This window comes from Mercenaria mercenaria, chromosome 13 (assembly GCF_021730395.1).
Source record: "Mercenaria mercenaria strain notata chromosome 13, MADL_Memer_1, whole genome shotgun sequence".
In the NCBI taxonomy this organism is placed as follows: Eukaryota; Metazoa; Mollusca; class Bivalvia; order Venerida; family Veneridae; genus Mercenaria; species Mercenaria mercenaria.
The window spans coordinates 42,016,654-42,032,180 of record NC_069373.1 but is presented as its reverse complement, the minus strand read 5'-3'; the positions used below and the strand labels follow the sequence as shown (position 1 = coordinate 42,032,180).

The following is a 15,527-nucleotide window of genomic DNA, read 5'->3' as shown; positions in this document are numbered from 1 at the left end:
CACCCTTGCCTCAGTTGAAAATTTATATATTCTGTATTAAACATGCTGGCATTGTACACAGTGTGTCCTGTCATGCTTGTGGGTATATTAGAATTAACCCACATCCATTTGCCCCAGACATGCATTGGTAGCAGAATTGTAAAAGTCTGGCTTAACAGTGTAGTAAAATGGGATGGATACAAATATACAAACAATTGCTGTTCGGTCCACCTTTTCCATAACAAGGACATTCTTAGTTTCTCATCAACCCTTATATGGTAGGATCACAGTTAGGGGTCACACTGGTTCAGATGTATTTTAGTTAGAGTTTTACATCAGAAAATCTGAATTTTAAGAGCCACATAATTTTTTTAAGGCTACTTGTAAATTTTAGCAGATGGCTCAAGTGGCACATGATAAAGTGACCACTGAGAGCTAATTCATATTATGAGTTAATCATTCATTTATTTGTTTACTTTGTGTTTCTATTTATCTACTTACTTGGTAGCTTGTGCTTCATCTGACGATGAGCAGAACGATAACGATGCAACACATTCCCCCGATGCTTCTCCTGGACCATCTGAAATTATAAGTGAAGCAGCCATAGATAGAGGTCTTAATAAAGACTTAGTGGCAGATGCCTTTTCTAAAACAGCAAAACATCATGTGAAGAAGACTTCAACAAATTCTGAACAGGCAGACGAAAAACATGAAAAGACTTGATCCTAAAGATTTTGAGGTACTTGACTGAAACTACGTTCATTTTAAATGAACCAAAAATGTTATTTAGCGGATCCCTTATGTGAATGTTTACTAAAATATCTGTACTTCAGTGGATTAATAGATGAAATTAAGTTTGTGGAAACTTTCTCAATTGTTGAAAATGCCACGTAAAATTTATGTTTACTAGGCTACCTTTCAAATACTGATGTGGTAAACGTGTGACTGTTTGGTTCATCTGAGGAGGAAGTGCTCATGGTGAGCTTTTAGGATCGCTGAATGTCTGTCGTCCGACTGTTGTCCACAATTTCTTTAAAGAACATCTTCTTCATAAATATCAAGCTAAATTCAACCAACCTTCGATAGAACGTTCCTATGGTGGTCACCTTCCAGATTCTCTCCAATCTGTGTACATCCATACAGAATTTGGTTTCCAAAAGGAAAAACTTTACCAAATTCCTGCAAATCATTCTGTTTTGTTAAAAAAAACATGACCTCTAGAGGGCGCAGCTAGTTTTCCCTATAATGATTGTATGGAAAATTTTGAAAACCTTCTCTTCTGAAACTGTTAGTTCAATATCAAAATGTATTGAAAGCCTTGTTCCATGGGTGACTGTTTACCAAATTTCTTAAGGGGCTTCCGTGGCCGAGTGGTTAAGGTCGCTGACTTCAAATCACTTGCCCCTCACCGATTTGGGTTCGAGCCTTACTCGGGGCATTGAATTCTTCATGTGAGGAAGCCATCCAGCTGGCTTACGGAAGGTCGGTGGTTATATCCAGGTTCCCGCCCGTGATAAAATGATGCACGGAGGGGCACCTGGGGTCTTCCTCCACCATCAAAGCTTGAAAGTCGGCATGTGACCTATAATTGTGTCAGTGCCACGTTAAACCCAACAAAAACAAAATCGAACCAAATTCCTTGAAATCATTCTATATAATTTAAAAAAACGTGGTGCCAGGGGCCGGGGCTAGTTTTCCTTGTTACTGTAATAGAATAATAATGGATGTATTGAAATCTTTGAAAATATTCTTCTCTGACACCACTGGCTGGATTTCAGAATTTTTTGACAGGACTGTTTTTTTGGGTGACGCCTCTACCAATTAAATTCCTTATAAACATTCTATTTTTTTTTTTAGTAAAACATGGCTGTTAGGGATGGGGCTAGTTTTTCCCTATATGGAAAACCTTGAAAATCTTCTCTGAAACCACTGGGTTGATTTCAGAATAATTTGAAAGCAATATTCCTTGGGTGACCCTTTACCGAAATTTCCTTCAAAACATTCTGGTTTGTTAGCTCGACTATACGAAGTATGGAAAGCTGTCCTACTTTACCCGGCTTTATGAATTATCCCCCCTTTTTACTTAGAATTTCAGGTTAAAGTTTTGATGCACTTTCACCAATAAATCATTCTGTTTCATTGAAAAATATGGACACTTCGAGGTGGGGCTAGTTTTCCCTGTATGACTATATGATCTTACTAGATCTCAAAAAAATTGTGGTACGATTTCAAAATAATGTGAATGAAAATTCCTTTGGTGACCCTTAAATCAGTCTGTTTCATAAAAACATGACCACCAGGGGGCAGAGCTAGTTTCATAGAAAACTTTGAAATCTCCTCCAAAACAGCTGGTCCATTTTCAAAATAATTTGACAGCAATGTTCCTTGGGTGACCATCTTCCAAATTCATTCAAATCATTTTGTTTCATTAAAAAACATGGATGTCAGGGGGTAAGGCTCGTTTTCTCAATAGCACTCTATAGCACTTTGTGGAAAACTTTGAAAATTTTCTCATCTAAAACCACAGGTCTGATTTCAAGCAGTGTTTCTTTTGTGGCCCTCTACTAAATTTCTTCAAAACATTCCTTTTTGTTAAACAAACATGGCTACCTGGGGACTGGGGTACCGGTAGTTTTCTCTATATCGCTGTTTGCCATACAACCTCCTCTGAAACTTCAGGCCCAAATTAAAAATAATTTCACACAGATGTTCCTTAGGTGACTCTGTACCAAATTCCTTCAAGCACCCACCAATATTATCCCTTCCCACCCCTACTCCATTATTCGCCACACACACAAATATACAATGTCATTACCCACCCATACTATTAAGCGTAAACTGCAAAAGTCTTCCAGTCAGAAAACACTATAACCCTATTTCAAAATAATATCAACATGTACTTTCCTTGCATGAGCAAATTACATGAAATTATTTTGTTTCATTTTTAGTTCGACTATACGAAGTATATGGAGAGCTATCCTACTCAACCCGGCGTCGGCGTCTTTCCGTGTCCCCACCTTGGTTAAAGTTTTTTTTACACTTTCTCTTTTTTCTCCTCATCTCTGTAATTACTTGATGGATTTGCTTTAAACTTTTAATAGTTATTCCCCATCATCACCCACATCATATGGCACAAGGGCCATAACTCTCACACCAATATTTCATGAATTATCCCCCCTTTTTACTTAGAATTTCAGGTTAAAGTTTTGACGCACTTTCACTCTATCTCAGTTATTCCTAAATGGATTTGATTCAAACTGAAAGTAGTTGTTCCACATAATATCCAACATCATATGACACAAGGCCCTTAACTCTGGTACCAATATTTAATTAATTATCCCCCCTTTTACTTAGAGTTTCAGGTTAAAGTTTTGATGCACTTTCACTATATCTCCGTTTAATTACTAAATGGATTTGATTCAAACTTAAAATATTGTTCAGCATCATCACTCACATCATATGACACAAGGGCCATAACTCTTGCACCAATATTTCATGAATTATCCCCCTTTTTACTTAGAATTTCAGGTTAAAGTTTTGATACACTTTCACTCTATCTCAGTTATTACTAAATGGATTTGATTCAAACTTAAAATAGTTGTTCCACCTTATCACCCACATCATATGACACAAGATGCATAACTCTGGCACCAATTTTTCATGAATTATGCCCCCTTTTACTTAGAATTTAAGGTTAATTTTGATGCATTTTCACTATATCTCAGTTATTAGGAAATGCATTTGATTCAAACTTGAAGTAGTTGTTCCACATCATCACCCACATCATATGACACAAGGTGCATAACTCTTGCACCAATATTTTATAAATTATGCCCCCTTTGTACTTAGAATTATACCTATATAGTGTTTTGATACACTTTATCTTTACCTCTCTTATTACTTAATATTTTTGACACAGACTCAAGCTATTGTGCAATATCTTCATCCACCATTGGAGTCATTAAACACTCCAATGACAGTTCCACTTTCCTCAGATGTGCCCAGTTTCACTATCCAGCATCGAAATAGTCAGGCACACTGTCTCCTGTGACAGCTCTTGTTTAACAACTTCAGCAACTTCGTTTGACGTATAACATCTTTTATCAGTATAATATTATGGCTCTACTGTTAAACTAAATATTGATGGTGAAACGTTTTGTTAATGATCAGTTTGATGTTAGCTCTATGGTAGAGTGGCCAGATTTGTTGTGTTTCTAGGTTGCACACTCCCTAAGTCACTTTTCGCTAAATGTGTGAGATGTTGTGGTCCTGTGTTTAAAAGACTGTTCCAGTCCACTGGCACCAGACCAGAAAGAAAATGCCACTGTATATGTTATACCATACCCCTTGGTATACTATAAGAACCAAGGTCATGAATGGGAAAATGTACTTACCCATTTCAATCGTGCATTTCTCACCTAAAACACGCAGTACGGTAAATGTATTCTATGGATATTGAACAAGTGGTAATTTATCTTCCATTGTGTACCAGTCACATTCCTTCAGTATTTCTTATCTTAGAGAAACAACGTGTAGTTTATAGTTTCATCAACGTTACAGAAAAAACTTGGATGAACTTCCCTAATGAAGTTCCGGTCTAGATTACAAAATTATTCTGACTGGCTGATGTGAAAATGTATGTCAGTCATCGTTTAACTACACGTGTACGCTAAAATGTGTATATGCAGCATAAATGTGCAATGTGAATTAAATAAACAATACAAATGTATACCAGTGTATGACTTCAAATTCAAAATCATTTCTAAGATGTATTTCATTCATCATTTCGAGTTTTATTGTATATCTGTGAATAATTTGCATTCTGTTTTTGTTTGTTTACATTTCGCCTAACATGTGCACACTGCTGTGACCTCTAGACCGGATGTTCCTGTAACGTTGACGAAAGCATAAGGTATGTGGAGTCTTTGCAATATGAAATATTGGGACAATTTGACTGGTGCACGATGGAAGATGAATTACCGCTTGTTCAATATGCTTGGTAGGCATTCATCGAACTGCGCGTTTAGGTGTGAAATGTACGATTGAAATGCGTTAGTGCATTTTCCCCGTTCATGACCATTGTTCTTATAGTATACCTAGAGGTATAGGGTATAACATGTACGGTGGCATTTTCTTTCTGGCCTGGTGCCAGTGTTTCAGTCTTTCTTAAAATGTAGGGACACACCAGAGCAGTTGTCTCCCTTTGGCCATATTATCTGGGAAAACATAAATTGTTTTTACCTCTGCTGTCTGAAACCCTTTAAGTCGTCAGAAATTTTGTTGACACCAGATTTGTTAGATTTTGTTTGATATTGGTAGATTAAGAAGTGATTTTATAAATCTTTCTTTGTTGTTAATATTTTGGTCATCATTCTCCAGTTCACGAATTTTGTTTATTTAATGAATATTATATGAAATATTGGTATGCATTATATAGATATCGTTTATGATATTCTCTCTTTCTTTTTGAAAGTGACAGTGAACCATAACTTTATGCAAGACGCCTATTAGTATGTGGAGCAAAACACAACCACAATCTTTCTATCTGAAACAACGAAATCGTCAATTAACCTTTAGCCTGCTGGTGGCAAGTGATTCTGTGTTTGCGACCAGTGCAGACCAAGATCTGCATTGTTCACTATTCAGTCAGTAAATTTTCAGTGAACGCCCCTTTAATAAACAAGTTGTACTGCCAAAATAAAAAAAGGACCAGTCCATTTTGGATATTTAGCAGGGTGAAGGTTAACAGTGGCTGTTGGAATAGCAGACTTTCTACGGCATCTCTGGGAAAACTTTTCACATTTTTCACAAGACGATATGACACTGATCTGCCCTTTGGGGCTCAAAAGATTCATGGGAATTGTAAAGCATCAGTCTATATAGTTTCATCTTAGGAAACCTGTTTTAACTGTTCATATTAAAGTGTAGAACGGCCTCCAGACACAACTAGGTCAAACAAAGATTCACATTTGGTCATATATTACACTTGCCACAGTCCTTACATTTGCCAATCATAAACTCTTCCAAAATTTAATTTTCTTCATAGTTCAAACATGGTCAACTTCTCTTGCTACCGAATGTGTGCTTATAATATAGTCAGATAGCGTTTGTTTATGAACAACAAAATATAATATACATGTACTAATTTTAATATCAGACTAGCAGCTAGTCTAGTCATGTATTTAGATATATTATAGAAGGCATATTTTGAAATATATGTATTAACAATAGATATTTATTCTCTGTATAGGAAAACTAAAAACTATATGCAGTTAATAACATTACAAGTGCAGTCATATAAATGAACGTGTCAAAGTGAGAACAGGCCTTAGGGTACTATAAAAGGGATGCAGATCAAAATGTACTCTTAAGTAAAATGTACCCAAAAAAAAGTACCTACAAAAAGTCTAAATGTACACACAGAGCTCCGTGTACTTGGACTCTGTGTTGTTATATTTTCTGGACCTTTTGGATCACTGAGTCCATTCTGTTTTACTATAATAAAATTCTGCTCAAGTCAGTGCTAGGGGCATGAGGGGTGGGGTGTTTCCCCATGAACAGACTCAAAGCGTGTCTGCTATTATTTTCCTTGGTTGCTTTCTATATGCTTCCAAAGGCTCTTTTAGATTTTTTATTTTTTAAAGGGAGTACATACTAACTTTTTGGGGAATATTTTGACTCTGAGACTCAATTTGAAGTACTGTGTAAAATCTAAAATAATTATTAAAAGAGTATAAAGTGTATGTCATGGTTATGTCCCTTTACTTGGATTTTTATAAGTATATGATGTGAATTTTATTCTAAGGCAAAGTCAATTAAAATCTTAGCAAAACATTCCAAATATAAAATATAAACTTTTTTATGTTGTTGGAAATTGAAGCTTATGTTTGATGATAGGTCATTTTTTATGATCTGGGGACAGTGATACTTTAAGGTATCCAATCCACAAAACATTTATATGCCTGGTGACCCCATGTTGTTTTTTTTTTTGTATCATTTGAAAGAGTTGTGTCTGCTAAAAACAAGAATTAGTAAATAAGATGACCATAATAATATGCACCAATCACTACAGTCATGTTTTTTGACTGCAATATGATAAATATTATACTATAATAATTGGATTTCTGTTGAAGCAGGTGTTTGAAAATTATGAAGTGAAAAAAATCTATAACATATTTTTGTCATGTAATTTATCTTTTCTTTTACAGGAGACAATACACTTTTAAATGATACCAAAATTATATGAGCTTACCAGGCATCAGTATTTGATATATTTTAAAAGCACTGTTATATAGAACATGCTTATTTGTGGACCAGATACCTTAACATAACAAAAATGAAACACTTAATTAAAAGATATTATGGGCAGAAAAGCCCATCATCTATTTCTGCCCCAGTCAAAGACATATAAGTGTACTAGTAGTGTTTGAGCCATTTTAATATATATTTGCAGTTTATTATTTTTACTTCAGTATAATTGGACAGACAAGTGTAATTTAACAAGTGTTTACAATATACTAATAACTACATGAATCTACCAAATGGCCTCAATTTTCCCAGAAGCTGCACTTTGCTTAGCAATGAAGGCACACATGTAATAATGTAAATGTTGCTGTTGATTAAATGTGAGTGTATGTACAAAATGTTTACAAAATTACACACAGTTTGGCTACATATACATGTATATGGTCACGTGACTGACACAAGACATTGTAATGTTCATGTCCAGTAACTGAATTATTTTTTTAAACTTTTTCAGTAAATGAAAAAAATCACCCCATCTGTGACTGGGACGTTTTTGAATTACATGAAATTGTAATACATTTTGTATAGAAATATGCACATAAAGATTTCATTGTCATGTCTGAATATTCAGTAATGAATTCAATTTAGCGTATCCGGATGTTACATATTTGTTGAAAAAAAGCGTTTCCTCTTAAAATTTGTTAATATTTGTAGTTTATGAACGCGGACGTCAATGTAAACTTTTTGACATGTGAATGCTTGTATACGATTCATGTAAAGTGTAAGAACAATGCATTGAATGGTGTAAAATGTCTTAAGAGGCTTTTGAAATTTGATGTATATACTACTTAGCCTGGTTCTACAAAAAATCAGTTATATATTTTATATTGGGGTTCAAATATACTGCGCCCTCTGTATAAACAAAGACGCTCTGTGTGTAAGCGAAGATGCCCTCTTTGTAAACGAAGATGTAGATTTTTTGCACCCCTGCTGTCATTAATAACATATAGCTTCGAATGAAAAATGGCGTAAATTGGCATTTATATAGGTTCACTGAGAATTACGATAATTTTCTGTTGACCATTAGTGTTTGTTTCTACGATGATAAAACGTTTTCAGATCTTTTTTATGAATACTTCGTACAAACTGTGTTTTATATTCAAAACTTCGTGTCATCGGCGGGGGCGTTGTTTGCCTCTTTATTTTTCAGATATTCCGCCTTGTATTCCGCTGACATAAATAACTCTTGAACTTGTTCTAAAGATTTGTTTTTCGTTTCCGGCAACATGAAACACATGAACAGCATGCCTAGGAAGCAGACACCAAAGTATAGCCAGAATGTGCCTGAAAATAAAACAAGAATGCGCATGCAAATTTTTTTTGTCAAACTCATTTGATTATAAAAATATACACTTGCACACATCACATTTATACTTGCATACAAGCAAGTGAAATGGGTTCGACGAAAGTTATTGCATGAAAAACTCTAGTAAGTTATTGTCAGCCATTAAGACATATAAATAGGTTATTGTTCATAGACTCAAATTTGCCTGGTTTGAATTTAAATTATTCATATTTTTTTCCACTTGTACTTTACGTTCAGTACGCTGTTGAGGCCGCTTTAATGGCCTAATTGCTCTATTTTACCAATTTCCCAGTAATTCTTTAAAAATTTCATGCCATTTAAGTAGCAATAAATTACGATTTTGTGACGGGCAGCTTCCGCGTTCCTTCTTGAATTTGGTAAACATCATGTGGATTGAATGAAATATTGAGAATTTCCAGTCACAATAATTACACCCAGTTCTTTAATTTGAGATAATTTGAAAGCTTTAATGTATTCGTATTAAATGCTGAAACATCGCAGTATAGCTTAGTGGAGGAAGCATCTTATGATTGTGGTCTATCCTTGCTATTTCTAATAGAAAACTGTGACATATTTAGTACTACAATAATATTTCACTTGTATGCTGGTTATTCAGTTTGCGCACCCCGCCCCCACCAGTCGGGTAGTTCGAATGCATTGCAAATCATAATACTAGTACATGAGTTTTTCAAACATTTATATTGTTTTGGTTGAATATGACCTCGATTAAATTTGTTAAAGTTAAAATCAGTATTTGTACATCAAATTAATAAATGAAATAAATCCGACATGAGGTTACCATATTTTCCGACACTTTCTAGAAGTGAAAGGAACGTAAGGGAGACAATGAGATTGAACACCCAGTTAGTGGCTGTCGCTAAGGAGGTGCCTGTGCTTCTAGCCCAGTTTGGATAGATCTCCGAGTTGATTGTCCAAGGCATAGGTCCAAGACCTGAAAATACATATGACAATATCAGTTATATCGCCAGGCGCATGCAATTTTTTTTTTTTGATTTCCGGTACTCGAGAGTCAAATTATCAAAATTTTAACTCAGTTTTTGTAACCAGATCCAAGAAATATCTTTAGTATAAACCTATTTTCTTATGTATCTGCACTGAGTATAACAGTGTTTTGAAATGAGTACATCGCTCGAGCGCATTGGATAAACAAAAGAATCTTCTAACATTTAGCCTGTTGGCGGCAAGTGTATATGGATACACATATATGTATGTATATGTAAGTTAATTACTAAAAGAAGTCTGCGAAGTCGTTTGTTCCCAAGTGGTATCGGAAAAAGTGTTTTATGTCCATAATATGTTAGTCACAGTAACAAATATCTATTCGAAGATACTGTTTAACTCCCCTTTCAGATATTAATAGACGCGCAGTCAGTTCAAGAGAATTTATTTTTTATAAAAGGGCATGTATTGGCAGTGAGATCTCGATGTGTGCCTAATCAAAAGTGTTAGATATACAGACACGAATACTAAAATCAGGTTAGAAACACTAATTGCATGTATGTTGGCATACCGCCTGCTTAAGAGATTGAAGCGTGGGCAGGAGAACAATGAAACTCGTACCTGGTGCAAAACCCATAACAAATAATGCCAGTCCAAGTACAGCCATCCAACTGTATTTTGTAGGGCAAAAACTGTCGGCCCAGTTGTATATTCTTTCACTGCGTGGTTTGTCCCAGGTACTTATCTTGTTACACCGGAAGTTGGCGTCAGTAAAATTATTCGTACGAGTGTCATTGTACTGCAAGTAGGCGTAGCGTTCCGGATTGTCCTTGAATGCTGGCAAACAACTTCCGCTTGATGCTCCATTATCTTTCTCATAACAGAAACCACAACCTTCGTCGGTTATACAGTCCTCGCATAAACTGAAATGTTCGAGGTCAAATAGTTTTGTTTTCATAAACTTTTCTGTAACAGACTTTAAGGTTTCGAAGTAGGCCTTGAGAAACGAAAATCAAACAACACCAAATCATAGAAAGAAAGAGTTGTTTGACATGAAAATTGAACAGCATGTAAAACATGTATATTACTTTAGAAACAAGTGTCAGTATACTGATAAAAACCTTGAATTCCGGAAAAGGACTGCCTAAAGGAGCTCCACTTCCTGACAGTTAAACGCCTTTAAAAACTCACCATTTTCAAAGAACAGATACACATGTTCGTTTTGATGCATTTGCAATAGCGTGCGAGTGGTGAAATTTCGCAAAACAAGGTGGAACACAGTTTTCAGCAATTGTTTATCTTTATTTCTTTACAAATGGTATTCATTTTCAAAGGGAGACACCTTTTTCCGATTATTTTAAGTACAAATGGCATTCATTTTCAAAGGGAGACAACTTTTTCCGATTATTTTAAGTAATCGTCGAGAAAAAGTTGTCTCCCTTTGAAAATGAATGCCATTTATAAAGAAATAAAGATGAACAATTCCTGAAAACTATGTTCCACCTTGTTATGTGAAATTTCACCACTCCCATGCTATTACAAATGCATCAAAACGAACACGTGTAACAGTTCTTGAAAATGGTGAGTTTTTAAAGGTGTTTGACTGTCTGGAAGTGGGGCCCCTATAGGCAGTCATTTTCTGGAATTCAAAGTTTATATCAGTATACTGACACTTGTTTCGTAAAGTTATATACATGTTTTACATGCTGTTCAATTTTCATGTCAAACAACTCTTTCTTTCTATGATTTGGTGTTGTTTGATTTTTGTTTCGCAAGGCCTACTTCGAAACCTTAATTGTAAGTCCATTAAATACAATGTTTTCATATCGTTTATAAAGTAAAGAAGAAAATTAAATATAAAGAAATCAAAAGTATTTCTCGTCTTCTACTGTCTGTCAATCCGTCCGTCTGTCATAAAACTTTGCCCGGACTACAACTATGAAATTACAGGCGGAATTTCGACCAAATTATTAGAAAGGTTCAGGTCATCGCAAGTCTTCGGCATTTACCTGTTGAATTATCGCCCCTAAAAGTTCATTTTTGTTTTATAACGCTTGTCCGGACTATTTCCTGAATACCACATTGTTGGATTAATCATTACTAAGCCTTGTTGCACCTATTTTCGGGAGTTTTTTTGGTTGAATTATTTTTGGTGGAGTTATAGGCCTTTGAAATAAAACAAGATGATACATATTTCGCTCTGTTTACCCTGTAACACATTGCTTCACCAATCCAAAGAGCTATAAAAATAAATTTATACTTCTTTGACCAATCGTATTCGCATTTACAAAGAATGTGCATATCTGAAAGATTTTGTTATAGCTGAATAATGGACCAGATCAGGGTATTTGCCATTAAATGCCCAACTATGTTTAAACCCGATCACCGTCCGGTCATATTTATGTGCACAGTATATGTAAAAAGTGTTAGATCTTATTCAGATATGATTAGTGATCAGATTGGGGTAGTTGGTCCAAAGTTATATGCCCTTGATCTAGTCGAATCTTAATTGTAAAAGTAATGTCAGGAGATCCGGTGAGGTCAAGCAATTGATTACTGAGTTACGGACTTCTGATTTAGCGATAACGTACATGTAACGTTTATATTCTGTTATTATACGTAACATATACTAGACTTTGTACTACTCCCGCACGATAATTTAAACGACAGCATGTTTATATTATTGTTTGATTATTATGGTTGTCATGCATCGTTGAACTCAAAAAGGTTGTCAATGATAGAAGTTAAGTCCATACTGTAATGTTATACAAAAATATTTTCTTGAAACGTACAAGTAAAATCATAATTATCAAACATGTTATCGTTTGTGTTATCGTGTGGGATTTAGATATGCATTTATCCGTATGTTGTATTAGGTTGGGTCTCTGTGACCTTGACCTTAAGTTAAGCGCAGTGTTGCCTAGATGGGCGATATTGGGCCGTCATGCTCATCTGTTGTTACTTTTGTTCATCAGTTATGGCGCCATGCAATATCAAATAGACTTTTAGTGATTTTTGGATAACTTGTATCACAAACATTGTACATTTCTTCTGTTTAACTCTTTGTGCTACACCCAGATGTTGCATCTTCATTCATCCTGTCATTTAAGAAGACATGGGGGCTTTTTTCAAAATTAATCTCATGTTATACTTACTTGAATGAAAAACACTTATTTGTACTGTTTGTCATTGAATTGTTATTCATTCCCGCCTCGTATACGCCCATTTCGGGGGTAAACTTTATAGACAGCTGGAAACCAATAGCCAACACAGCCAGTCCAATCATCACACCTAAAAACAACATATCATCATCATTATTCAATAATATGTACACAACTTAAATTAAATAGGCAGTCAGAAGGATTCGAACCCGGATAGACATCAAATTTCGTTAGCACATCGGACCCCTACCCCCCCCCCCCCCCACCACAACTCGCCGCCCCCACCTCCCCTGTAACTGCTGACAACCTTTGTTTTACTGCTCTGAGATTGGTCGTATTACGCCCCGTTAGGCGGAGCTCGTGTTTAAGGTCTGTAAAGGCCGCCGTGATCGTTTACGACTGATGCAGTTGTCAAATTGTGTCAGTGTCATGACAAGTACATGATCTACCCGGGAACTGAAAGATACATGCGATGGGTGTTGTTGGCATGCATCTTTTTTGATTAAAAAATGACAGAGCGTGAAACGAAGGTCGCCGTGAAATGCAGCACTTCCGACTTAAATACCTCGATTCAATTAATATATAGTAAATGGGTGCAGGATTTATATTTGTCTACTGACATTTTTTGACCATATAAACAAATGTGCCGAATGCCAACGGCACATTGCAACCTAGTAATAAAGTAAACATTAGTCTGTAGGGTATAATAGATCAAGGCAGTGGAAAGCTTGATATGTTTTATCGCAATGAACGGAATCCATTTGTTGTTCGGCTGACTTGCTTGATAATATGTCATTTCAGTTTTACCTTTTACTTGCCTTTACTATATGCAGTAATTATGTTTAAGCACATTACAAAGCTTGTTACCGATCATGCTGAAAATTGTAAGCCATCTTCTGCCGCTCCGCTCGACCAGCCATATACCAATAAATGTACACAAGCAGTTGACGGTGTTCGGTACACAGACAAGCCAAATAGCCAGCTCCACCGGGAACCCAGCCAGTTTCAAAATAGACGCGCTGTAGTAACTGGAAAAGGAGAGAAATGGTGTTAATACAGTTGCATGTATAGGACATATAAGGATAATCAACAGCAAACAATAGCGAGCAGACTCCGGTATGTGACAGTCTTTCTTCACCAGCTATACCCTCTCCCTACCCCTACCCCATATTCCCAGCAACCCAAACGCCAAAAGAAAAGCAGAAATAATTACAGAAATGATCATCCATTTAAAGCGAGACCATGTAGCTGTGCACTAAGGTAACTTGAGAGATTTCCGCCGATTCTCCATCAGTTTTTAGCTCACATGTCACAAAGTGACAAGGTGAGCTTTTGTGATCACGCAGCGTCCGTCGTCTGTGCGTGCGTCCATAAACTTTTGCTTGTGACCACTCTAGAGGTCACATTTTTCATGGGATCTTTATGAAAGTTGGTCAGAATGTTCATCTTGATGATATCTAGGTCAAGTTTAAAACTGGGTCACGTGCGGTCCAAAACTAGGTCAGTAGGTCTAAAAATAGAAAAACCTTGTGACCTCTCTACAGGCCATACTTTTCAATGGATCTTCATGAAAGTTGGTCAGAATGTTCAACTTGATGATATCTAGGTCAGGTTCGAAACTGGGTCACGTGCGGTCAAAAACTAGGTCAGTAGGTCAAATAATAAAAAAACCTTGTGACCTCTCTAGAGGCCATTTTTTTCATGGGGTCTGTATGAAAGTTGGTCTGAATGTTTATCTTGATGATATCTAGGTCAAGTTCGAAACTGGGCCAGCTGCGGTCAAAAACTAGGTCAGTAGATCTAAAAATAGAAAAACCTTGTGACCTCTCTAGAGGCCATACGTTTCAATGGATCTTCATGAAATTTGGTCAGAATGTTCACCTTGATGATATCTAGATCAAATTTGAAACTGGGTTACTTGTGGTCAAAAACTATGTCAGTAGGTCAAATAATAAAAAAAACCTTTGTGACCTCTCTAGAGGCCATATTTTTCATGGGATCTGTATGAAAGTTGGTCTGAATGTTCATCTTGATGATATCTAGGTCAAGTTTGAAACTGGGTCAATTGCGATCAAAAACTAGGTCAGTAGGTCTAAAAATAGAAAAACCTTGTGACCTCTCTAGAGGCCATATTTTTCAATGGATCTTCATGAAAATTAGTCTGAGTGTTCACCTTGATGATATCTAGTTCAAGTTCGAAACTGGGTCACGTGCGGTCAAAAACTAGGTCAGTAGGTATAAAAATAGAAAAAACCTTGTGACCTCTCTGGAGGCCATATTTTTCTTGATATCTTCATAAAAATTGGTGAGAATGTTCATCTTGATGATATCTAGGCCAGGTTCAAAACTGGGTCACGTGCCTTTAAAAACTAGGTCATTAGGTCAAATAATAGAAAAACCTTGTGACCTCTAGAGGCCATATGAATCTTCATGAAAATTGGTCAGAATTTTTATCTTGATGATATCTAGGTCAAGTTTAAAACTGGGTCACATGAGCTCAAAAACTAGGTCACTATGTCAAATAATAGAAAAAACGATGTCATACTCGCTTTAAAACTTGGTCATGTGGGGACAGGTGAGCGATTCAGGACCATCATGGTCCTCTTGTTTCCATAGGTGTCCCATTTACCCTATACACTAGGTAACCCTATAATTGGGGTTGATATTTATTGTCAATTCAAGTTGCGAAAAGAAAGACAGAGAAACGACAGACTGGATCCCGGGCTAATCTGAACTATATTCGTCTGTATTTATACCTGGCCATTCCCTTGAGGATCATCAGGCTGGAGATGTTTTATACTTTCATAAATATCTAA

General features: G+C 36.0%; 2 protein-coding genes across 2 annotated transcripts in view; one reads left to right on the top strand and one right to left on the bottom strand.

The window, feature by feature from the left end:
- Positions 1-5,426, top strand: part of LOC123529472 (general transcription factor 3C polypeptide 6-like) — a 29,092-nt gene extending 23,666 nt beyond the window's left edge. The window contains exon 5 of the mRNA XM_045309818.2: positions 488-5,426. Within this exon, the coding sequence (XP_045165753.1) occupies positions 488-702 (215 nt within the window). The 3' untranslated portion in view covers positions 703-5,426. The remainder of the gene's footprint in view (positions 1-487) is intronic.
- A 686-nt stretch (positions 5,427-6,112) lies between these two features.
- The window catches only part of LOC123528826 (proton myo-inositol cotransporter-like), a 32,844-nt gene continuing 23,429 nt past the window's right edge, over positions 6,113-15,527 (bottom strand). Inside the window, exons 5-9 of the mRNA XM_045308850.2 lie at positions 13,579-13,739; positions 12,706-12,841; positions 10,172-10,473; positions 9,390-9,542; positions 6,113-8,568 (exon numbers count right to left, since the gene is read on the bottom strand). Coding sequence (XP_045164785.2) covers positions 8,384-8,568; positions 9,390-9,542; positions 10,172-10,473; positions 12,706-12,841; positions 13,579-13,739 — 937 coding nt within the window. The 3' untranslated portion in view covers positions 6,113-8,383. The remainder of the gene's footprint in view (positions 8,569-9,389; positions 9,543-10,171; positions 10,474-12,705; positions 12,842-13,578; positions 13,740-15,527) is intronic.